At 64.2% G+C, this 23,765-nt stretch overlaps 1 protein-coding gene across 2 annotated transcripts in view; it reads right to left on the reverse strand.

Moving 5' to 3' along the window:
• Nucleotides 1-21,019, reverse strand: part of SBF1 (SET binding factor 1) — a 28,050-nt gene extending 7,031 nt beyond the window's left edge. The window contains exons 1-36 of one of the 2 annotated variants that reach the window (XM_040637772.1): nucleotides 20,909-21,019; nucleotides 14,487-14,572; nucleotides 13,923-14,060; nucleotides 13,538-13,696; nucleotides 13,342-13,452; nucleotides 12,634-12,739; nucleotides 12,395-12,527; nucleotides 12,209-12,317; nucleotides 12,005-12,118; nucleotides 11,835-11,912; nucleotides 11,327-11,440; nucleotides 11,120-11,248; nucleotides 10,938-11,036; nucleotides 10,631-10,835; nucleotides 10,438-10,550; nucleotides 9,423-9,572; nucleotides 9,048-9,116; nucleotides 8,812-8,970; nucleotides 8,470-8,735; nucleotides 8,211-8,383; nucleotides 8,054-8,127; nucleotides 7,781-7,976; nucleotides 7,400-7,527; nucleotides 6,776-6,954; nucleotides 6,531-6,667; nucleotides 6,215-6,422; nucleotides 5,869-6,065; nucleotides 5,651-5,788; nucleotides 2,785-2,862; nucleotides 2,291-2,472; nucleotides 2,034-2,213; nucleotides 1,621-1,722; nucleotides 1,361-1,546; nucleotides 1,166-1,292; nucleotides 951-1,081; nucleotides 651-881 (exon numbers count right to left, since the gene is read on the reverse strand). In XM_040637772.1, the coding sequence (XP_040493706.1) occupies nucleotides 651-881; nucleotides 951-1,081; nucleotides 1,166-1,292; nucleotides 1,361-1,546; nucleotides 1,621-1,722; nucleotides 2,034-2,213; nucleotides 2,291-2,472; nucleotides 2,785-2,862; nucleotides 5,651-5,788; nucleotides 5,869-6,065; nucleotides 6,215-6,422; nucleotides 6,531-6,667; nucleotides 6,776-6,954; nucleotides 7,400-7,527; nucleotides 7,781-7,976; nucleotides 8,054-8,127; nucleotides 8,211-8,383; nucleotides 8,470-8,735; nucleotides 8,812-8,970; nucleotides 9,048-9,116; nucleotides 9,423-9,572; nucleotides 10,438-10,550; nucleotides 10,631-10,835; nucleotides 10,938-11,036; nucleotides 11,120-11,248; nucleotides 11,327-11,440; nucleotides 11,835-11,912; nucleotides 12,005-12,118; nucleotides 12,209-12,317; nucleotides 12,395-12,527; nucleotides 12,634-12,739; nucleotides 13,342-13,452; nucleotides 13,538-13,696; nucleotides 13,923-14,060; nucleotides 14,487-14,572; nucleotides 20,909-20,963 (5,040 nt within the window). In that variant the 5' untranslated portion in view covers nucleotides 20,964-21,019. The remainder of the gene's footprint in view (nucleotides 1-650; nucleotides 882-950; nucleotides 1,082-1,165; nucleotides 1,293-1,360; nucleotides 1,547-1,620; nucleotides 1,723-2,033; nucleotides 2,214-2,290; nucleotides 2,473-2,784; nucleotides 2,863-5,650; nucleotides 5,789-5,868; nucleotides 6,066-6,214; nucleotides 6,423-6,530; nucleotides 6,668-6,775; nucleotides 6,955-7,399; nucleotides 7,528-7,780; nucleotides 7,977-8,053; nucleotides 8,128-8,210; nucleotides 8,384-8,469; nucleotides 8,736-8,811; nucleotides 8,971-9,047; nucleotides 9,117-9,422; nucleotides 9,573-10,437; nucleotides 10,551-10,630; nucleotides 10,836-10,937; nucleotides 11,037-11,119; nucleotides 11,249-11,326; nucleotides 11,441-11,834; nucleotides 11,913-12,004; nucleotides 12,119-12,208; nucleotides 12,318-12,394; nucleotides 12,528-12,633; nucleotides 12,740-13,341; nucleotides 13,453-13,537; nucleotides 13,697-13,922; nucleotides 14,061-14,486; nucleotides 14,573-20,908) is intronic. The other variant, XM_040637773.1, reaches the window with a different exon arrangement.
• Nucleotides 21,020-23,765: the final 2,746 nt, after the last annotated feature.

Raw genomic sequence — 23,765 nt, forward strand, 5'->3', positions numbered from 1 at the left:
GACACACACCACTCTGTTTACGCCTTCCCACCTCCCCAAGAGGCCGGCATCAGCACCCTCTTCCCCCAGAACGAAACAAGCTCCAACGTGCACAGACGTCCCCCAAAAGCCGGACGGCCGGTTGATGGAAGGGGAACGCAAATCCCCCGTGTTCTGGAGCCGAGCACTCCGGCGGCTACACCGCCACCCTCTACGCCAGCTCAGGCACACAGGGCTCTCTGCCCTGGCAAATCCTGACTCCTGGGGCTGAACACATGTGCCCCCCAAGAACGGCAGAGGAAGGGCCAGAGAGGCCTAAACGTCAACTCCCAGCTTCCAGGCCCACAGGCCCACCTTCCTCTGACGGCCTCAGGGTGGCTGACAGCCAGGCGCACCCAGGAGGCAGGTGCAGCGGTCAGGGAGAGGGCAGGAACAGTCCCTGGGAAAAGCCTGTCTTCCCTGAGGGCTGACCGTACACGTGCCCAGAGCAAAGAAGCCCTTCCTGGGACCCAGGACAACAGCCTCTGGTCATCGCCGCCTGCAAACACGACCCAGTACGGGGTGGGGCCAGCCACCCCAGGCTGGCAGGCGCTTCGCAGGGTGGGGAGAGGGGCGGGGCCCCTGGACCGAAGCCCTCACACGCCCGCACCCACGGCGCCGTGGGTGCTCACCTCCAGCAGGCGCGAGATGGCGTCTGGCTGGGCTCGGGGACGGCTGTCGTAACAGGGCCACACCACACGGCGCCTGCTCTGGGGCGCACCCCCGTCAGGCCGCTCTTCCTCCGGGGGCTCGGGAGGCCCCTGGGCCAGCTCCCAGTCGTAGGGGGGGCCCTCGGCCAGCGTCTCCTCGGTGTAGAAGTCCCACACCTTCAGGTTGGACACGTTGCTGTAGGGCCGCAGGACCTGGGGGGGAGCCGGCGTGAGGGGCTGGGCCGGAAGCCGCCCGCCCGCCCCCGCCAGGCTCCGGCTCACCTCCGTGTCCTCGGGCGCATACATGTAGTTGTAGAACACGGGCGTCCTCTTGCTCAGCCGGTCCACGTACTCCCACACGGACCTGCACGCCTGCTGGCCCCTGCGCTCCCCCTTCTCCTCGTACAGTAGCCCTGCAGGGGTAGTGCTGAGCCCTGGCCACCCTCCAGGCCCAGCCCCAGCCGCCCCCGGCCCCCAGGCCCAGCCCTGCCTCATACCCAGCTCAATGCGCTCATAGTCCGAGTCGAGCAGAAAGGTCCGGAAGCGGCGGGATGCGTGGTGGTAGCCAAGGAACTTGAGGTAGAAGGGGCTGAACTCGAACTCCATGGGGAACTGCAGGTGGACCTGTGTGGGGTGACGGGTCAGGGGCCAGGAATCAACGGGCACAGCCCCCACCGTGGCCACCTGCTTACCTGGTGCACACAGTCCAGGAACTGCAGGAAGACGGGCGTGAAGCCACTGCTCTGCCCAGCCAGCGTGTGGGCCCCGCGGTGGCTGAAGCGATGGCCGAAGGAGAGCCACTCCTTTTCCACCAGCAGACGGAAGCCCTCCAGCGTGCGGTAGAAGGGATCGGAGAGCAGCTGCACCAGAGACACCACCTGCCGGCACCGCCTGCCTGTCAGGACCGCGCCCGTGGGACCCGGCCCGGGCTGTCCCCCGGCCCAGCACGCACCTGGGTGGTGATGTCCCAGCCGTCCTCCAGGCTCACCAGGACAGAGGAGCCCGAGTCTAGGAGCTCCACCACCAGCACCGACACCTGCAGAAGCTTGTGGATCTGCAGGACGGGCAGCCCCTCAGCGCCTCCCGGAGCCAGAGCCCTCGGACTCCGGCACCCATGCGGGCTCCCGAGCTGTCCTGCCCCACCCCAACAGAGAGCAGGTGGCCCCAGCCTCCCTCCACCATACCGAACTGCCATCCAGGTGGGAAGTGGCTAGCACCTCTCCTGGGGCCCAACGCCACAGACAGGCAAAGCGTGACCCCATCCGCCCTTGGCTCTAGGTAAACAGGCACTCCCATGTCCCCCAGCCCCTGCCCGCCTCCTCTGCGCCACCCCAACTGACCACAGCAGGGGCACGGCTGACAGACCTGGATCAGCCACTCTGAGTCCTCCAGGGAGCGCAGGAAGGAGGCAGGGCTGGGCTCGGCGGCGGGGCAGCCCGGGACACATGCCTTCAGCAGCTTTTTAAAGCTGGCCTTCACCTGCCGTGCCTCAAACACCTCGATAGGCACCAGCTCCCACTGCTGCAGGGGGTCTGGCCGCACACCCTGAAGAAGGCCAGCCGCGGTGAGATGCGCCCAGGCCCTGAGCCCCCCGCCTGGCCCTGTGTCCCCACCTCAGTCACCTTGAGCTGAGCTTTGTCCCCAATGATGTAGAGGGCTGCACGCTGGGGCTGCAGAAAGCCTGGGTCAGGGGGGGCCCCGTTAGCCTGGGGCGGGCCCAGCATGTCTCTGCCTGCTAGCCGGGAGCCCACGTCAACGCCGAGCCCACCACTGCGCCCAGGGGCCCGGACGCTGCCCCATTTACCTGCACGAAGAAACCAGATGAGCAACCAGGCCTGGGGCACCGCTGAACCTGGTGCTGAGCTCCCCAGGCAAGGCAGAGGAGGCCAATGGGGCCCCAGCTGGGCCTGCATTTGTGTTAGTGTTGGGGCTGGGGTGGGACTTGGGGCCTCAGGCTGTTAGTGCCCAGGGCTGTGGGAAGGGCTGGGTTATGCTGGCCGTCACACGGGGCTGTTAGTGCCAGATGTGGGGGGACGTTAGTGCCCACGACTACTCAGTCACACAGGGGTCATCAGTGCCAGGTGGGGGGAGCCAGCCTGTGTGGCCAGTACGGTACCTCGGGGAGTGGTCCGTCTGGAGGCCGAGGCTGATATGGGGTTGGACAGCGTGGTGACCCTGGCTCTGGGGCTGGGAACTGGGGGCACAGCAGAGAAAAGGCTCAGGTCTGACCCCAGGCCCAAGGGTGTGCCCAGCATGGAGGGCCTGTGGTCCAAAGGGACTAACTACAGGGCTGGGTTCCCACCAAGACCCCCAGGGGCCCCACAGAGAGTGGGGGGCAATACCAAGGCCCTCTGAGCCCTCTTGGCCCTCAAGGGCAGGCCAGGGAACAGAGGGCTGGTGGCAGGTAGGATCAGAAGAGAGCCAAGAAACCTGGGCTCTCCCTCCAACGCCCCCTCCACAGCCTGTCCCTGTACCCTCAGCCCCCACGGGCACTGCCGGGAGCTGCTCACGGCACACACCAGGAGGAGTGGCCGGAAGGTACAGCGTGGAGAAGAGGAAGCCTGGAGCCTGGAGCTCCTCACCCGGAACCGTGGACACGGGCGGGCCTGAGCCCCAGGGGCAGCAGTGGCAGAGCAGGGCCAGGCCCCCGACTTACAGGCTGGGATGGCCAGGCCTGGAGGTGCAGGGAGCCTGGGGGAGGATGCTCCCTGGTGCCCTGGCTCAGCCGCGTCTGCAGCAGTGGCCGCGGACAAGCACACCAGCCTGCCACGCTGCAGGCAGGCACAAGATCACGCGCAGCAAGCACACGGTGTGTTTCAGCGAGAACCCACACGCAGTGGAGCCCCCAGATGCCCCCAGGCAATGAGGGGCCTTGCTCTGAACTTGGGGGACACAGGGAGGCAGCACCAGAGGGCTCTGGGAACAGTCGAGGATGCCCAGGCCACAGTGGGGGAAGACGAGGCACCGGGGACAAAGAATCCTGCGGGGAAGGTGCCGCCCGCGGACGCTACTCGGATCTCTGCACACAGTGGAGCCACAAAACCCACGTGATGACAGACGTTGACATTCAGAGACCAAAAGCCACTTGAACGAGGACCAAGAAGGGACTGGCAGGGGGCCAAAGCTGGCCCCCCCGTAAGTGACCACAAGGGCACCCTGGCTGCCCCGTTCCAGGCCCCCTTGGCCCCGGTGCCCACCAAGCGGACACAACCAGAAGGCAGAGCGCCCTTTAGTGCGCGCCTAGACCTCCAGGTTCAACAGGAACGGAGGCCGGTGTGCAGAGCGACCCCCAGCAGGGGCAGCAGCAGCGTGCGGGGCCTCCTCAGCCTCCACCGGGACAGGTGAAGGCCCTCATGTGTTCTGGAGACACCCGCCCCCCGCCCCACTACAGAAAGGGGTGGCAGGGCCACTGCGAGGCCCTGTGGAGTGTGCAGAACAGGAAGAGTCAGGCCGGATGGGCACGCTTCCAGGATGCCCCACCCACCAGCGGTGCCACCAGCCCCCCAAACCCACCCGCACACCCAGTGCATCTGGGAGCTGGGGCAGTGCAGGTGAGTATGAGGGGAGGGACAGAGGGTCAGCGAGGCTTGACCGACGGGGAACCCTGGCGTGACACCTACACCGACCCTGAACCACGTGGGTCTACATCAGTCACAGCAGCCACATCTCCCGGGCAGGCACCAGGCTGGGGTGGGGGACAGGCCCAGGCCAGCAAGGGGAGCCTCACAGATCAAGCCCAGACTGACAGGCCACTGGGCACCAGGCCCCAAGCACAGAGGGCCAGCATGGGCTGGACAGCAGCTGAAGTCCTAAGTGCAAGGACTAACCCCTGAGGATCTATCAGCCAGACCAAGAGGATGAGGCATCCGTGGGGACCCAGGCAGGCGGGAGGGGGAGATGGGCACGATGAGGGGGTTGGGGGACACGGCACCAGCTGGGGTGAGACAGGGCAAGGAGAGAGCAGTCGCAGAGAACAGGGGCACACGGAGGAAATGGGGTGGGGGAAGAGGGAAGGTCAGGGTCAGACGGGTGATCAGGTGGAGGGGTGGGGGAGATGCGGAGACCTGGGGGGATGGGGGAGGACAGAGAGATGGAGAAGCAAATGGGCTCAGTTGGGAGGTAAGCACGATGCAGAAGTGACTGCCTTGGAGCAAGGGCCCTGGAGGAGGAGGCCGCCCCCATTCTGACACCGCCTCCTCCCCTGACTTACAGAATATGGCCCCCAAGGGTGTCCTTTCCCATCTGCAAGCCTCCCCAGAAACCCAGCACAAAGACAGCTCACCTCCCCAGCAAGATCCCCGCCTGTCACCAGGAGATCAGACCAGCCTCCACAGTGGCCAGGTACTCCTTGGACGGCAGCATACGTGCTCGCGTCACCGAACCCCTCTGTGGCCGCCCCACACCAGTGCCCCGAAGGTGAGGGGCAGGGCCCACTGATGGCCCCAACCTCCCCAGGCCTGGTGCCTCTCTGCCACCTGCACACCGGACAAAGTCAGGGCCAGGTCTAAAGGGCCTGGATCCACGTGGGGACAGTGGGGCCGGTGGGCGTTGAGTGTGCCTGTGGTGGGGACGGGGATGGGGAGACCAGTACCGACACGACTGAAGGAGCCAGGACAGATGAACCCTGGAGCCCAAGCAGTCAGATGGCCTTGACAAAGGGGGCGAGTTCAAGGGGGACAGGACAAAGGGGGGCCACAGTGACAGCGGCAGGGGGGGACTGTCGGGGGGACCACAAAGGAGGGATGGGGCCCAGGTGGGGGGTTCAAGGGTCAGCTGTGTCCGGTGACCTGGAGGCAGGCCATGGGCAGGGAAGACGAGGAGGTCAAGAAGCTCAGCCCAGGCAGGAGACAGGACCATCAGAGCAGGGCTTCAGGATACTTACGTGATCCCGCACCCCACTCATTCTGGCCCCTAGCTGGCCTGCCTTCCACAAATGCCAGCACAGCCCCCCAGAAGTCCTCCCGCCCTCAAGCACCCCTCACCGTGGCTGCCCACGTGGGCGGAGGAGAAGCCGCTGAGGGTGTTCCGTCCGGACGCATCCGCATAGCGGGGCATGGAGCTGACCACGGCCTGCAGGTACTTCTCCTGCTCTAAGCTGCTGGAGTCGGCCTGGGACTGGCCTGGGTGGGGAGGAGGAGGCGCTGGAGCCCGGCGGGGTGGGGCACAGGGCCCACGCGCGGGCACGGACGGGGGAGCGTACCTGGAGAAGGCGCGTTCTGGGCCTTGAACAGGCCGACGACGCCCTTGCCGTGCAGGCCGCCGGAGCGCAGCAGCACCGCCTTGGAGCGCCCGCTGCGCCAGCACACCACAGGGAAGCGGTTCTGGCGGTAGCAGCGGGAGACACGCTGCAGGGCGTTGTCCTGGACGCTCTGGGGGACGATCAGCAGCCCCGGGTAGCTGTGAGGAGTCAGACTTGTCAGAGCGAGGCCGCAAGGGACACGGCACGCCCCTGCCCACAGCACGCCCCTGCCCACAGCCTCCGCGGCTCTCCCCGCACGCGCGGCATCTGGCAGGGGCCGGGGCGCGGCTTCTCAGCGGCCGCTCACCTGCGGCAGATGGCATACATGCGGTTCACGGGGGAGATCCGGAAGGGCTCGGATTTGGCGCGGCTCAGGCTGCTGCTCAGTGTGCCCAGCCCCAGACGCTGGTAGTCCCGGCAGCACGCCCGCTCCACCAGGCTGCTCATGGTCATGCGATCCGAGGGCTTCAGGGCCGAGGAAGGGGTCAGCGTGCTGGGCTCCAGCTCCTCCGACACTGAGGCAGGCCAGACGCATGGGGGACGTCACCCACAGAGCGCCCAGGCGCCCTGCCCTGCACACGGCGGTCTTCACCCAGACCACCCGGGGCTTCCTGCGCCCCCACCTGAGATCTCGTCCTCCTGGTCCTCAGGAGGTGGCTGGCCCCGGTGCTCCCAGCTGGGGGGGTTGTACTTCTTCCGGGTGACGTACTGCCGCCCGATGGTCTTCTTGGCGTTCTTCACGAGATTCCGGGACAGGGTCCTGGAGGGAGTGCAGGCACAGGGTCAGCAGAGGCGAGCAGAATGGACACGACGGGGACACGCACACAGGAAGGGGTGCGGGCCCTGGCCCTGGGGCCCAGCTCCACACCTGAGGGAAGGGCCCTTGTCCTTGGTGGTGCGGGGCGGCCGGCCGGGTGTGTGGGTGGAGCCCAGGGTGAAGGCGAAGGTGCCCCTGATGTCCGGCGGGTACCGTAGCTTGTGTAGCTGCTTGCGGAAGAGCTCAGCGCTGTCGGACCCCACCTCCTCGTCAAAGGCCATCTTCAGCAGCTGCGTCAGACAAGAGGCTCTCAGAGGTCTAGGCACGCAGGCCCTGGCAAGAAGCTGGGCACACCCTGGAGCCTGGCAGGGGCGTCCTCTGGAGGGACAGCGGGCATGCACAGAGGCTACTCGTCATGCTGTGTGTGGCCTCCAGGCTGAGGGACCTGGTCCTTCACCAAGTGTCGTATTCGTTTGAGTGACTGTCAGTTGTGCGGGCTACAGCGCATGTTCCAGACGCGGATGCCAGCGTCAGGGTCCCCTCACAGGCACACAAGAGCCCTAAAGGCCAGCACGTCACACAGGCAGGTGACACCAAGCTTGCGCGTAAACACACGGGTGAGGTCCAGCCTGACACCAGCTCATGAGAACGAGACTGGGGGCCCAAATGCCTGTGGAACTGTGAGAGCCACGACCCGGGGGCCCTGAACACCCCCAGCACGTCCCCCGGCCCGACCTGGAATGTGCAGGAGCGCAGCTGCAGCCCGTCCTGCAGGAGCTGGTCCACGGGGGTCTGCACACTGATGCGTTTCTCCTTGGTCAGCGCAGCCACCGGGAAGGAGCGCACCACCACCTGCTCCCCGACTTATCACAGGTCGGGCAGAGTCAGGGGGAGGGGAGGGGAGGGGGCCACTGTGTCTTGGGGTACCAGAGCTACGGAGGTCCCAGGCAGGTGGGAGGGGGGCAGACAATGACCTATCTTGCACAGAGACCCCGCACCCCTGAGGAGGGAAAGGGGGGGCCGCGAAGAGTCCTATTCCCCCCCCCCGCAAGAACCTGGGTGAGGAAGAGAGAGGGGAAGGGAGGGTGGGGACAGACGAAGGGTCTGAAGGCTCACCCAGGGGGTCGGTGGGCATCCCCGTGAAGATCACCCGGTATGTGGTAAGGAAGACGGCGCCCTCAGCCGGGAGCAGTGCAGGCCCCCCCCCACTGCCCCCCGCACCCTCCTCACGCCCATCGGGCAGCAGGTAGACACGCAGGCCGTCCAGCACACACTCCTCGCCGGGCAGCAGGCGTGGCCGCAGCAGTTTGGGCTGCTCAGGGACAAGAATGGCACCTCAGAGCACCGCCCACGGCCTGGGGCTGGCAGCCTGGCCGGGTCCCCGCTCACCTTTTGGATGGGGGGCAGCCTCTTGCTCTCACGGTGCACAGCCTCCAGAGTCTCGATGTGCATCTGGACGATGTCTGGGGGACAGTCATTTTCACACCCTGGGCCCCCCACGCCGGCCCGGCTAAGGAGAGCGTGTCCACACCCAGACCCCCCATACCTGGCACCATGACATGCAGCCCCTTGAGGTGGTCGCTGGTGACCCCACTCTCTGTGCAGACCTTGTCCACGAAGCGGTTAATGAAGCGGACCACGGCCCCGGCCACATCACAGGTCTCTGCGTCCTCAAAGCCACTTTCCGTGTCATAGCTCTCCGCCACACTGCCCGCCATGCTGGGCCAGGGAGGGGGCACGGTGGGCACAGGCTGCCCCGCCTGAGTCCCACCCACCCTCCAAGGCCCACGAGGCCCCTCCCGCACCTGCTGGTGACCAGGCTGTTGCTGGCGCTCTCCAGGTCGCCCAGGCCTGCGCGCTCCCGCAGGAGGCGGCTCTTGCTGCTGTCCAGGGGCAACAGCAGGTAGCTCATGCGGTTAGCGTAGTGGATGGCCTGGCTGAACACCGTGCTCTCCTCCTTCTGCACCAGCTCTTGCTGCTTTTCTCGGCTCAGGGTTGGCCACAGACGCCGCTGCTCCGACGCCACATCCAGGGCGGAGCGCTCGCCCTCCTGCATGGACACCTCCCCCACCTGCCACAGCGCTTCAGGTGAGCCGGGCCCGGCCTGGGCGGCCCTCACCGCCCCGGGCCCAGGAGTCCCCGCACACCTGCAAGTGGTCTCGGTCCTCAGCGGGCTCCAGGTAGAGGGCCCGGATGTGGGTCTGCACATCCCCGTAGAACATGGCCTCCCAGAACTGTGGGGTGCTCCACACCACGTGCTCCTGCACGCAGCTGTACGCAAACTGGGTCACTCCCGGGCTCAGCTTCTGCAGGAGCCAGGGGGAGTCAACAGGTGCAGCAGGAGAGGGCTAGGGAAGGACAGCGGGGCGACCCCAGCGCTCACCCGGCAGAAGGCTGTGACCAGGGGCAGCAGAGCAGCTGCGATGCCATGCTCGTCCAGGGAGGTGCAGTCCTGCAAGAGCCGTGAGCCGTCCGAACCGTCCCCACACGCCCACCCTGCCCTGACTGGCCCCGCCACCAGAGCGTCTCCCACCACTGTCCCTGAGCGGTCCGCGCCGGCTCCCGAAGGGCCGCCCAGAGGTTCAGGGCAAGAGGCCCCCTCCAAAAAGAGTCCTCCCCCCACCACCCCCACCCCCGGACCAGGATCTCCCCAGCTGTCGGCACTGCCAGAAGATGCATCCTTACGGGTAGACTGGGGAAGCCCCGCCTGCCCCCACCTTGTGGCCAGATCGGCAGCAGGGTGGGAGCCCAGCCTCACCTGCAGGCAGCAGTTCATCATGCGGACGACGAAGTCAAACTGCTGGTGGTCCAGGACCGCCCGGTTCTGCTGCACGTGCAGGTGCAGCTCCTGCGTGAGGCAGCGGCGGGCCGCACGCCCCTTCAGGGCCCTCAGCACGGCTGGGAGCAGCTGGGGACAGGGGAACACGGGGCTGGGGGCACCCAACCATGCCCTGGAGGGACGCGCGGGAGGCACAGGGCACAGAGCCCAGGAGGGGAGGGCAGTGGGCCCCCAGGAGGCCAGAGCCCAGCCTCTAAGCACAGAGGGGATCTGGAAGTGGTCCAGGTCAGGTGCGCCTAGACTCTGGGAGTTCACCGCCCTGCAGAGACGGATGTTTCTGGCCGACCCAGCCTTCTGCACATGCAAAAGCCCGCAGAGACAGAGACGCCGCACATCCACAGCCAGGGTGTACGTGTGCTAAGGGGTGCGGGCCCTTGGCCCTGAGCCCCAGCAGGCACCAGCTCCCACGTCTGCAGCCCCGCTGCTGGCTGGGGCCTCGGTGTCCAAAAAGCACAAGCCTAATGCAGAGCTGGTGGCCGGCTCGGCACCGGGCAGGACACAGAAAGGGCCGTGTTCTTGTTCTCTTGTTATTTTTCATCATAAAACCGCTGGGAACCCTGCAGGCCCCTCCCAGGAGACCGTGCAGTCATGATTCACACTGGCTGCTGTGAAACCCGAAAGTGCTCGTGAGCACCACAAAGGGCAAGACAAACACACGAAACTGGCGAGGGCCAACGCTTTTTCCAGGAAGGATGAAAAAGAAACTCAGGAGTAGAAACCTTTAGGGGGTTCTGATGTCTTAAAGAAGTAAATCCCTCTTACGAGCCTCCCCAGTAGGCTCTGTCCAGCTGCACTGAGGAAGGGGCCTGACACCTGGTGTCATCTGCCCCTCCTGCTCCCTCCTGCCATCCCAGCTCCCTCCAGCCGCCACCAGGTGTATGGACCCCAGGTTCAGCCCCCTTCACAGGTGCTCCCTGCGCCCACCTGCCCTCACCTTCTTGGCCTCAAGCATCTTCCCCTCAAACACGTAGGAGATACAGTTCCGCACCACCTCCAGCCGGCGTGCACTGTTGCCATGGAGCCCGCTACTCCGCTCCAAGATGGCAGCTGGGGAGGAGAAAATGCACTCATCTCCGACCTCAGGCCCGCCCTGGGCCACACTCCTGGGCCCCCTCCCCATTACGTACTCATGGGGGGCCCTGAGGGCACGGTGGTCCTCCTCTCAGCCTTCACGGCCGGGGGTGCACCCTGCATCTTGGCTGTGGCCTGGTCCACGATCCACTGCACCATGCCGTCATCCAGTCGGGGGAAGGGGCGGGGTACCCGCCGCAGGTGACTGGCTTCCCCCGGCCTCTGCACCTTGTGCATAGCCACAGTGGGGTATGGGTTCTCCTGGGGGGGGGGGGACACAGGCAAGTGTGGGCAAGCTACCTGGTGCTAGGTGGCACGATGACCTAGCTAGGCTGGTCCGCCCCCTTGTGTCACCCGCCATACATTCTTGTAAAGCTGCTCTGCCAGCTCTTTGACGTGACGGAGGATGCGCTGGGGGTGGTTCTCATCTGCCCGCATCCGTGCCACCTCGTGGGCCACCAGCTGGGGGAAGAGGCAGGGTCAGGCAGGCTGGGCGAGGCGGGGAGTGGTGGCGGGGGCTCCTCCCAACTGGGGTGGGGGTGCACCTCATCGAACAGGTCCGTAGCACGGTAAGGAACCCCACGCTCTGACACGAAGCCTGCGAAGGCCATGCCCTCCAGCACCTTCATCAGGAAATCATCCTCCACCAGCCCACGCTGGCCCAGGAAGGCTGCCTGGGGGCACACAAGGGGGTTAGCCCCTCAGCATTGACTTCCTGCCTGCCTCCACCCCCAGCGTCCCCCGTGGCCCACCTTATGAAAGCGGATGACGGGCTCTGGATGGATGCGGACCATGTGCAGACACCAACGATAGCCCTGCAGGAGCTGAGCAAAGAGCCGCAGAAAGACAGCGCGCAGCTCCTTGTCCTGGGGCACAGGTGAGGGCAGGTGAGGGCTAGGCCACAGGCTTGCCCCAGCCCTGCACGCGGCAGCCCTCCACCTACCCAGGCTCCGCCCCGACGCACTCCAACACACCTATCCATGCCCTACCCAGGCCCCTCGGGCACCTCTGCCCCGTCCTGCCCCTCCAACCTTCTTTCACACAAAGCCACAGCGTTTCCTCTGAGACTCAGTGCTAACAACCACTCCTGCACGGGACCCTTGAAGACTCACACCCCCCATGCGGTCCCCTGCGACCGGCCCAGAAGGAGTGGCTGCACGGTGTGACTGGCACTGCCCGCTGGCCATCGGTGGCAGCAGACCTAAGGAGAGGGCGCAGGGTCAGCGCAGACCCCTGTGCTGGGACTGTAGTGACCCCCACCTGCATCTTCAGGGAGGAGGCGCTGGTTGAGGGTGGTGGGAAGGCAAGATCTGCCAACTCCAGCTCTGGATCCAGGACCTGCAGAGGCAGAGGGGAGCAGGGATGGCTGCACACCCAGGGCCCGGGGCTCCCCTTGCTCAGCCTCCCTGAAGCCGCTGGCCCTGCCTCACCATGCTCAGCACACTGTGTGTCTGACTTTGCAGAGGCTCCGGCAGGGGCGGGATGTGCACACACTCAGGGACCGTCACCGTCCCTCCATCGAGATCAGCAACGATCACGTCCAGCTATGGACCAGAGGGAGCAAGCAGTCAGGGACCCACCAGCCAGTCAGCACGGCCTGGAGCAGGGAGGCAGGCCCAGGCCACAGCCCTCACCAGCTCTTGGGTCTCTGCCTGGAAGGCTGCATTGACACCGATGATGAAGGGTGTGGGTGTGCTGAGGACCTCCAGAAGCTGCGCCGGCAGGATGGGCACGTAGGTGAAGCTGCAACAGGTGAGGGCTCAGTGCAGGGAGCCCAGAGGGTGGGGCTGGGAGGAGGGGCTGGGTGACAGCAGGGGCACCTGTATCTGAGAGGGAACAGCAGTGCCAGGAGCCCCCGGCAGGCATCTGAGAGCCGCTGGTAGCTCCGGGACAGGAAGAGCACCTTGTGCTCCGTGAGCGCAGCGCAGAACAAAGACAGCACGTTGGTGATGCCTGGAGGGAAAACCACAGGCTGAGTAAGAGCCCACCTCAGACCACCAGCCCCCAGGCACAGGAGAGGAGAGGGAGGCGTGCGCAGGATGGGGACGGCTGCGCTTACCCAGCTGGCGGAAGAGCAGGGCGACACTGCAGCGGCTGATGGGCAGCGAGTCGGCTAGCGGGGTCTGGATGACCTGCCGGTCACCAGCCCCCAAAGAGATGGTTCTCTGTGGAAAGAGAGGGACCAGTGTTCAGCTGCTCTGACCAGACCCGGGTCAGCCCAGAGCTCTATGAGCTGAGGTGAGACTGGCCAAAACGGGCCTCTAACATGAGGGAAAGGCCACGCCTGGCCTGCCAGCCTGAGCCGTGCTGTAGAGAAAACTCAGGGCCTCTGACCTGGGGCAGGGTGGGGCCTGGGTGGGCAGAAGAAACAAAGAATCCATACCACTCCGTCCTCAACAGAGTCCAGCTGCACAGGACAGACAGGCAGAGAAACACAGTTAGACGCACCCACAGGTGGGGGTACTGACCAGGGAGCAGACAGATACGCTGACACCAACATCCAGACACAGGCACACCCAAGGAGCAAGAGGACAGAGAAACCGAAGGGAGCCAGGAAGGGAGCCAGGCAAGACAAGACACACAGGTGAGCAGGCAGGGCCAAGAAGGGAAGACAGGTGACGGCAGCACCAAGATGCAGAAGAGTGTCCAAGGTCTGGGCCATGCTGAGCCCGGCCAGACTCTGAGAGCCCACAGGCCCCACCCTCATGGCTTGGGACACCAGGAGGGCCGTGGCTATGGGCGGCCAGCAGCTGTCCGCAGGACCCACCTGTGAGCCCCCAGCCAGGGGGATGACGCACGTGAGCAGGTTTCCGATCACATTCTCCAGGCCCACATTCAGGCCCTCCACATGGATGGTGTAAATGAGGCCCAGGCTGTTCTGCAAGGACCACAGACTGGGGAATGGTGGTGCCACCAGTGGGGGCACCCCATATCCCGCCTCGAACCCTGGCTGCCCGCCTCACCCTGAACACCTCCGCGTGGTCCAGTCGAGACACCAGCACCAGTGTCTTTGGCGCGAACAGCTGGCCAGGTGGGCCAGGCGTCGCAGGTGACAGTTGCGCTGGGCCACCCTCGTCCGCCTCCTCCTCCCGCTCAGCGGCGTCCTCGGTGCACACCACTTCCTGTGGACAAAAGCCCCGTCTGCCCCGGTCTCAGGCATGTCCCACGGGCCCAGGGGGAAGACACAGGTGACTCAGATGGGAGCAGCCCTCTGGGAACTCAGGCCTCCGTGGGGTTGAGGCACCAGGACTTGCCACAGACAGGGAGACGCACCCACGGACAGAGGCAGAGGGAGTTGGCCATAGCCAGAACCCCATGCAGACTGTACCCCAGAGCCCCCAAGATGACCTGTGTGGGCTCTGCTGGCTCCCAGAAGGTCAAGCAGGCGCAGTAGTGCCGCTCAGAGTTGATGTCGGTGAGGACAGCAACAAAGAAGGTTGGTGGGTTCCTCTCAGGACACAGCTGCCACCCGCTGGGCTGGCAGAACTGCGGGGAAGGTGGGGTGAGGGGTCAGCAGTTAGCTCCCTGTCTCCCTGCCCTCACAAGTCTGCACCCAGGGCATGGACACCAGGTTCCAGTGTAGCAGGCAGTACCTCACTCTGACACCCTGGGTACATCTCACCTGCTAGACCTCAACCCTTCCCCCCAAAAGGAAGTCACAGCCTCTGGTCTCACTGTGTGGCCAGAGACCCCTGTGAGGCACGGTCGCCCCCATCACAAGGGACAGCCAACATGACATGATGAGGGCACCAAGCACCCTGCCAGCCAAGCCCGTGACCCCCGCACTCCACCCTTTGCAGCAGCTCAGATATTTCCTTGTGCCCGTCAGGCTGGGCACTGCTGAGGTTCCTTACAGTCCTGGGGAAACCAGTGCCGGCCTGCCCCACCCCCACCTCAGCACCCCCCACTCACCAGCTCGATGCCCTGGGGGAACGGGTTGTCCTCCCAGTCCTTCTCTGGGAAGCGCTGAAGGATCTGGCCCTGGCCTTCCCCACTCCCTGAGGACAGGAGCAGGTAGTCAGAGCACCTCCCACCTCCCACACCCCCCACCCAGTCAGGAGCCTCAAGGGTCTCAGATGGAAACCTCCCAGCCTGGCCTTCGTGTGGGATCAGACCAGCCTCAGCTCCCAGACCTATCATTTCCCTAAAAATAGTCTTGTGAGGGGTGGCCACTAGGCAGCCACGGCCCCCAGGGCCCCCAGAGGGCACCAAGAGAAGCCCCCGATATGGGACAGGCAGTGCTGAGAGCCTCTGGCTAGGCCAGGCACAAAAACAATGGAAGCCCCAGCCTAATGCCAGTCCCGTGCCTCTCCCCAACACACCAACACCCCCAGCCAGAACCCACCTCCAGCCCGCTGCACGCCAGCAGGTCAGCCCTCCATCAAGGGCAGAGCAGCTCTGGACTGTTCCACAGCCAACCACCAGCTTCAGCACAGCCCCCGCCAGGCAGTGAGCGCCATGAGGACAGGGGCACCCCATTCAGTGCCTAGCCCCAGTCCCTGGTTCACCTCACCTGCCAGCTCTGAGCCCACTCAAGAGACAGAGGTCTCACATCTGTTGTCTGTGTCAGGGGAGAGAACACCCAGGCCCAAACTGCTGCTTGTACCATTGCCTCAGAGACAGACAGGCCCAGCATGGGACCTAGGAGTGGTAGGTCTCAGGACACCCACTGAAGGAGTACCCTCCTGAACGCTGAGGATCCGGCCACGTTCAGGGGCACTGAAGGTGATGGCACACATAGGCCTGTCCTCTGCCTGCGCAGAACACGGTACACAGCCACACAGACCGGGGGCGCTGAGGGCAGCCCTAGGTCCCCTGGGCCAGGGAGGAGGGCCGGGGGCAGGAGGCCCAGGGATGCTTCCCCCACTCTATGCCCAGGGCACTATTCCCAGCTCCGGTCCACATTGGTAGAGTCAGGCCCTTGCCTCTTGCTCACCCTCTACAGAGCCAAACTAGCAGGCATGATGAAGGCCCTGCCAGGGGACCACTCACCTCACAAGACCAGTAGAGGGTGGACACAAGTCTCTGTCCCACCTCCAGCTCCCACCCAGCACGGCAGCAGGGTAAAGCAGGTAAGACAGAAACCTCCTTACCTTCACCTCCCACACACTACAGGCAGGTCCCCAGGCACAGATGTCCCCACCCTTTGCTCAAACCAGCTTCGACACCACTGCCAGAACCCGCAGAAGAGCAGGAGCAACTAGGTAAGGAGTGGGACTGGGCATGAAGCCCCTCTAAGGGCCTGCCCCAAGGCCCAGAAAGCCAAGGTGCACGGCCTCTGAGGACTTGCTGGATACAGCTCCCCCCCACCCCACCGGCCCATCCAGCCAGCCTGGTCCACCCTGAACGTTCACAGGAGCCTCGGACAGAGCAAGGGTCCTGGGCACTGGTGAGCAGACCCAGTAACTCGACAACAGAGGAGCTGAGCTACAATCTCAGGAGACCACCCTCCCGCCAGGATCATGGAGGCAATGCCAAGGAGGTCAGCAGCGGGCAGGTTGCTGCCGGTGGGGTAAGGAGGGGCCGTGACTCTGACTCACAAAACCTCAGTTTCCTGTTCCCCTCCTCCTCCCACTACTGACACTCTGAAAAGACAGTAGACAAGATAAGATGAGGCAGGGAAGAGAACAGGTGTCTGTTGGTACCATACCTATTTACACATAAGCATGCATACACACATACGGCCCACTTGGGGTCCCTCCAGGCCCACTCCCAAGGGCCGCCCTCAACAGGCCCAGGCCAGCTCACCCTGAGCCATGGCTTCCCTCCCCACCCACTCCCCCAAGGGCTGATTTGTGCACAGCCCCAAACCACCATCTGGGCCTGGGCCTGGGCCTGGCTGGCACCCAGGGCTCACCCAGTTCTTGCCACGAGGCAGCGGGCGGAGGAAGGAAGAGGGGGTGTGTGCAGACAGGGACAGCAGCCTCTGCCCCACAGCCTCCCTCCCAAGGCCAGACAGCCTTTGGAGGGCTGCTCTCAGCAGCCTCTCTCCACAGGGAAGCAGACAACGTAACTGGCCATTGTCCACCACCCACCCTCCCCACCCCATTTATCCTGTGAAACATCAACTCCCACTTGCAGGGCTCCACCCTCTGAAGAACCAACTGGAGGCTTTCCTTCAACTGCCCCTATGCCAGTAAGCATCCCCCCACTACCTGCAGCTCCTTCTTTGGGCCATCATGGTCCCAAACTTAGCCTTCAGGTCTCAGCCAAAAGAGTGCCCCCTCCTCCAGCAGTTCTCTGCACCCTGCCTGAGCCTGGGGCCTACAGCAGGACCCCCAGGACCTCCCTCTCTCCACTATACCCCTCTGTGATTCCTGGTGCACCTGCTGGCTGGCTGGGCCAGATGGGAGCTCCATAAGCAAGAAACTACATCTCTGTATCCATCGCTGCACCTGTGCCTGGCACAGCCCGCTGCCTAATTAGGGCTTGCTGAATGCATACAGCCAGCTACACAACCACCCTCTCACACCCAGGCCCACTCACACCCCACAAGCAAACAGGTTCCTTAATCAGAAGTGCAGGGCAGCTTTCGGAGCCCCAGAGTGCTCCAGGACAGGCAAGCCCTCCCTGGAAGGGCACGCCATAGGGAGGCCCTGACTCCTGGTCTCATTCCAACCCTCTCTGAAATCCGGCCCACACTTCAGCTCTGTGCTAGCAGGGGCCAGGCTGCAACCTGGCTGCTGGCCTGCATCCTGGGGGAGGTGGCAGCTCTGCCGTGTCTCCCAGTGTCCCCCACCCACCTGAGCCCTTGCGGCCATGGAGGTGATCTGCAGCAGATGAGCTCCCTACCCCACCAGAGCTTCCCCTGGAGGAGGAAGGGCACCCTATCACCCCACAGTGATAGAACTAATCTAACCAGCACCATCAGGCGTCCCAGGGCGGGACTCTTTGGGAGGCCTTAGGAGGAAGGGCACCAAAGTCCCCTGAGACACAGACGGGGACAAGCACTTCCTCTTGCAACCATATCCCCGCAGCCAGCCCTGTGTGGGCTGTAGGCCTGAACACAGGGCGAGAGAACACAGAGCACGCGTTCTGTCATCTGCTGGCAGTGGCCGTCGCCAGTGCCAGGCTCCGACGCCTGGAGGGCCAGCCCAGGCCAGCATGCACTGTGAGCAGAGGCAAGGGAGGATGGCAGCCTCCTCTGCCTGCCCCTCCCGTTCCTCCACACACCCCAGCGTAGACGCCCTAGGACTAGCTCAGCTATAGGAAGAGGGTGAAGGAAGGACGGGACCTTCCTGCTGCCCCACCCACCCAACCTCAACACACAGGCCCTCCCAGCCAGCCACAGCAACAGGATGTGTGCAGAGGGGCTGCAGCGTCCCCAGTGGTCCTCCCCAACCTTCCCCCAGGCAGACCAGACCGGCTCCCAGGGTGGGGGCTGGAAGCCAGCTGAGGCCATTCCAAACAGCCCCAACCTGCTCCAGAGGGCAGGACATGGGTGGGGAGAGTAGATGGGGCCCAAGAATGTGGCCCGCTCAGCACAGTCAGGTCTGAGAGAGGCCAGACCATGGGGCAGAAGGTCTTCTTCTCAAATGCTAGGGGTGGGGATGGACATGGGAAGGGGGTGAACAAGGAGAGGTCCAGCCCCTTCTCCCTGGTAGACATGCACTCAGCCGCCTGGTCAGGTCAAGAGTGTCTCCTGCTCCCAAAGACATAACCTGACACTGGCCATGCTGTGTTCAATCAGCTAACCACTGTCAGGGCCTTCCCAGCCCAGAAGCTGGACAGGTGTGATCTGACTGGCCTCCAGTGTTCCCAGAGCTGGGCCCAGGGTGCAGAAGGTGCTAAACCCATGTCCTTAGTGAAGGAGCTCCCCCCACTCACCAGGCAAGGGGCCTGTACTCTTAAAGTTGGGGTCCCATCCAGCCGCCTCCCCATGCTCCTGTCTGGAGAGGTCTGCCAGATGGTAACCATAAAACCAGATGCTCCCTCAGGCAGGACTCCTGTACCCAGGCCCTGCCTAGACAGGCTGTCTAGACCCAGGCCAAGGACAAGATATCCCCGACTCCTACCCCCACCACCAAACCCAGAAGACCCCGCACCCCTGTCCTGATGTCCTAGGCCTGCCAGCACACAGGGTCTGCCACCTCCAGCAGAACTGCCCACTGTGTCAGTACCTATGGGTGTCCACACACCCGCTGCTCATCATTCATAAGACATCCATTATTTCCTGGAGCCTCCCGTGTGAACAGCTTCACATTTGTGTCCACCGCAAGCTCACGGCAGCCTGGAAGGTCTGTGTGACTCATTCCAACTCCAGATGAAAAAGCTGGAGGTGCAGAGAGCTGGAAGACTGGCCCAAGGTCAAGAGCTATCAAGTAGCAAAGCAGGTACCACTGACTCCCCCATGTAGTGCTCTGCCTCAGGCTTCCCCCCACCACTGGGCTCTGCCCTCAGCCCTACGGCCAGGGTCCTAGCCTGTGGGCTTATTTCTCACAGGGATGGATGAGTCCTGCCAACAGAGGCCCTGAAGCTGGGTGGCCAGCCAGCAACTGACCAGCTCCAGCCCTGGAAGGCAGTGGTGAGAGGGCTCCATGGCCCTCACCCCTACTGCAGCGGACACTCAGGGAAAGCAGGCATCATGGACTCTAGCCTTCTCCCCTGTGTTTATCAGAGGCCACAAATGCCAGGAGTGCCCCCCCCCCTCCGTGTCACAGCCAGCTTGCCATGGAGCCCACCCATGCCGCCTCCCACCTCCATAATTCACCCTCAACTCCCCACCCCTGTTGCTACCACCTGGCCTCTGCCTGTGGTCTCTGCCTCCCCAGACCCTTCCCACACCACTCTCAGCATTCTCAGCCTCCAAGCCCACTGTGTTCATGCAGCTCCAGCCTAGGGTCCCTCATGCTGGAGCAGCCCCTCGGCCAACCTTGTTCCCCTGGACCCCATGCATCCCTCTGCTCCAGGTGGCATGGCCTTTTCACTGCTCCCCACATGTCCCTTGGAACAGACAGTTCTCTCTCTGTGGGCCTGTACAACACTGACAGTGAACGTGCCATGTGCAGACTGGGCGACAAAGATGACTGGTTCTTGCTGCAAAACCTCCCTCGCTGGAGGAAGACACGCTCATCACCGAGGGTGTCAGGGCACACACAGGAGCAGAGAACAGGAGCGAGTCCTATGAGGGCACTGAGGAGGGTCTGGAGTGTGCAGGGTCCAGCAGGTGGAGTCTCAGCAAGAAAGGCAAAGAGGAGAGAAAGTCTGGGTCCTGGGTGATGACAGTGGCAACTGGGCTGACAAGAAGCAGCACAGACTGGGGGCTCAACCCCACCTTCAGTCTCGAGATTAAGCCTCAGCCTGACCACGCAGGCATCCCGAGGACATGTACTGCCCCTCTGCAGATGGGATTTGAGCCCACGGCTTGGTGCTGGGTTAGCCTCTGGGGGCCTCGGACCAGGCAATCAACCTCTCTGCCCAGCTCCACTCTACAGATGAGGGAGAGGGCAAGGAAACCTTGGTGGGCTGCTGGGAGGAAGAAATGAGATCACACACACAAAGGGCTGTGCAGGGCCTGGCACACCGAGCGCGCTCCCCAACCCACTGTCTCCATGACTGTTGCTGATGTCATTGTCAGGCTCTGTTTTCTCCTACCCCCTGGGCTGAAGAGCTCTCAGACACAGGCGCTGACCCTAGACATGGACCTCCTGGACATCGGCACAGTCACCACAATGATCCCCCACCCAGGGCTTGGCTTACAGGCATGAGGACCGCAGGCCCTCTGCCAGGAATGCTCTTCTCTCTCTCCTCCTCGCATTTCCTCCTGAAGTCCTCCCAGTTACAGCTCAAACACCACCTCTTCATGAAGTAGTCCTTAAATTCCACCCCTCTTCTGCATCCCACCAAGCCTCCTGGACCTAAGACATCCCACACGGGCAGGGCGGAGGCTCCAGACCAGAGGCACTGGGGGTCAGAGGAGGGGCTTGCAAGCGAAGGATCCGTGCCCCTGGAGGCAGAGCTACCCGGCAGTCGGCCAAGGCAGAGAGGGCCCATCCCACCCAACTGGGAGCCGGGAGGCCGAGCAGTCTCGGGGCCCTCCCACCTCCCAGGCCCATGCCAAAGCTCTGCCTGACCCGGTTCGGTCCTGAGTTTGGTGGGCAGGTTCAGCTCGCCGTATCGCACTGCCTCAGAGGGGCCACCCCTCCCCGACCCCCGACCCCGGACCCCAGCCCGGCAGGTGCCCCGGACGACCCTCGCGTCGGCCCGGCGGCCGCGGCCCGCGCGCCTCACATGTCCCAGCGACTGCCCCGGCGCGCCTGTCCCGCCGCGCCGGCTGACCATTCCCGGTCTCCGGCCGTCCGCCCTCGACCCTCGGCCGCGGGCCCGGCACTCACCGCGCGGGTGCGGCCCGAACGCCACCAGCACGAAGTAGTCCGCGAGCCGCGCCATGGCGAAGTGCGCGGGCGGGCTCCGCGGCTCGGGGACGCGAGGGCGGCGCGCTCATGGCCCGATCCCGGCCCTGGCCCGCGCTCCCCGGACGCCCCAGGCCCGCTCCGCGGCGGCGGCCAGGGCTCCCGCCGCCATCTTCCCAGCCAGCCGGCCCGCCCGGCCGCGCCGTGCGCCTGCGCGGTCTCGCCCCGCCCCCGTCACGGGCGGGGCCAGGAGCTACGTGCTCCCATTGGGCCAGTAGGCGCGGGCTCGGTTCCCGGGGGCGGGGCCCCATCCGGCCCCGCCCCCCGGGTGCTGACAGCGACGGCGGCTCGCGCGGGTCAAAGGCAGGCGCGGCCGGGGTCGGAGCTGGGCTGGAGCTCCGGGCTCCTACGCCGGGGAGGAGACCGGGAGGGCCTCGCTCCTGGGAGCTCCCGGGGATCCCGCTGTACCCCGGCTCTGTCAGTTTGGAGGAAAGCAGAAGGACCCGGGCCTGCCCCCAGATCTCCCAAGCCTGGGGCGCAGGACGAGCCCGGGGCCGTCCGCTCAGGAGCTGCCAACCTGGCGATTGCGGGGGAGAACTCAGGACTTGCCCTTGGGGTTCGCGGCCCGCGGAGGGTTCGGGCCCCACTTGGAAGCCCCGTCTAGGTGGGGTGTCGTGCAGAAAGGTGCGCTGCCCGTCCCGCTGTGAAGAGCAGCGTGCTCAGCGGAGAGCACCCGGAGGCCGGGTGCGGTGCCGGGGCCTCCCCGCCGCGGCGCAGGGATGGGCGAGGGGGACACGGAGTCGAGGGCAGGACGTGCTGGGAGAGGAGCTGGAGAGCTGGAGGGAGCCTCAGGGCCACGCGCTGACGAGCTGGGAGGGGGCTGGCAGGATTGGGCTTGCGTTTAGACTCTTGGCTGCGGGAGAACCTAGGAAGGAACCGGCCGCCCACATCCAGGAGCCCCCCCCCTTGCAGGAGCCGGCTGGAGAATGAGTGACACGAGCCCAGAGAGCCCACGAGGCGCAAGCTTCCCTCTGCTCCTGGGCCTGGGGTGCAGGTGCAGCCACACCCTCCTCTGCTTCCGTTGGGTATTGGGTCCACAGGCTGAAAAACCCTCCTCTTGGCCCCAGGTGGCTTGAGTCGGTGTCTGTCACTAACACCCAAAAAGGTCCTCACTACCACATTGCCACACCATTGCGCTGTGCATGGGCAGGCAGGGTCCCCGGCAAGTCCTCTGGCCTGGCGCCTGAGTCCAGGGCTGGCTGTCCCTCAGAGACTGTGGAGACCCTGTGCCCCACTCCCCCACTCTCATGCCCTAAGGAGCCCATTCCTTGCAGCCCTCTCAGAGGTGCCTTAGGGTCAAGGGTAAGTTTGGGGTCCCTTCTAGACCGTGATCCCCCCCGAGTTTCTCACCATTGAGTCTCCTGACCACTGCATTGTCCATGTCACCCTCAGAGGCACATGCTTCTGCCTGCTTCCCCCTCTTCCCGGGCACCGTGCCTGTCCTGCACCTCTTCTCTCCAGCAGGTTCAGCCCTCTTGCAGGTCCTGATTCTCCCTGGCTTCCTCCTTCCCTCCTTTTATCCCACCCACCATGGCTCCCATTGCCTGTCATCCTGCCCATGTCCTTGTCAGCCCCCGTCTCTCTGACTTTGTTTTCACCGTCCCCATCTGGCAAACCCCAGCCACGAACGGTCCTGCACCACCATACAGTGCCAAGTGGCCATGATGACACCACGGACATTCCCCAGACTGCCCAGCCTGCTGATACCGGTCAGTCTCTGACCCCACCTGCTGTGTCTCAGACATGACCCCACTGACCCTCCTTCACAGAGGGAACAAAGCCATCAGATGGGAGGCCTTGTGTTGCATTACCAAACCCCAAGTCTGCCACCTCACACCCCAACTCCTCCTTCCACAGTTACCACTGAGGCTCTGCCCCTCACACCCTCCCACCTTCCTCCCCACCGCTTGCCGTTCCCCATCAATGCCCCCCATCCTCACTCGTGCCCTCTCTACGGATCCTGGCCATGAGGGTTAAACTCAATCTCCCCACCTTAAAACATCCGAGCAAAACCTCTCTTTAAGCCATTCGTCCAGCCAGCCTCCACCCTAGCTGTTCTTGCCCCACACAAATTTCTTCTCTGAAGCATTCTTTCAAGATCACCAGCACCGCCTGCCTCCTGTGGCCCAGTCCCCACTTGCCAGGGAAACCTCTGGGCTTCTTGCGAATTTCCACGGGTGAGCAGCTCCTGCAACTGAGCATAACTGAAGGTAGCCCTTGGGTCTCCCCTTGGAGGACACATGCACCCTTACAGACAGTAAGGGCCTCCAGATGTGCTGTCCACGGCGCTGTGGGGCCACAGAAGGGGCCTCTCGTCCAGTCAGCAGGGACCAGGGCAAAATAAGCAGCCAGGCTGAGAGATGGGGGCCAGAGGACACCCCATGCATCTGTGGGTTTGGGGGCATACAGGACCACAGGCCCACGGTGGCAGCAAGTATTCTGAAAGAAAGAATGCAGTGGGCTGAGGTTTACCTTCGCTTTCCCAGATTAAACAATCTTGCAGAGACAAGGAATTTTGATTTAATTTTTTCTTTATTGGAGGGGCGAGTAGTATGATCACTTATGAGTTTTGGAAAGATGGCACTGGCGACTGTGGCAGACAGACTAGAGGGAGGGGGTTGGCTGCCCCGGGGCCCTCTGCTCACTCCTTCCCTGGTGGTTCCCCCAGAGCCGGCATGTGGCTTCTGTCCTCTTTCTGCACTGTCTGGGGACAGAGCTCAGCACACCTCTCGCCTCCCAGAGCCCCTGCCATCTGTGATACTCCCACACCTGTGTTCCA

This window comes from Ursus maritimus, unplaced genomic scaffold, assembly GCF_017311325.1.
Source record: "Ursus maritimus isolate PB19 unplaced genomic scaffold, ASM1731132v1 scaffold_21, whole genome shotgun sequence".
NCBI lineage: Eukaryota > Metazoa > Chordata > Mammalia > Carnivora > Ursidae > Ursus > Ursus maritimus.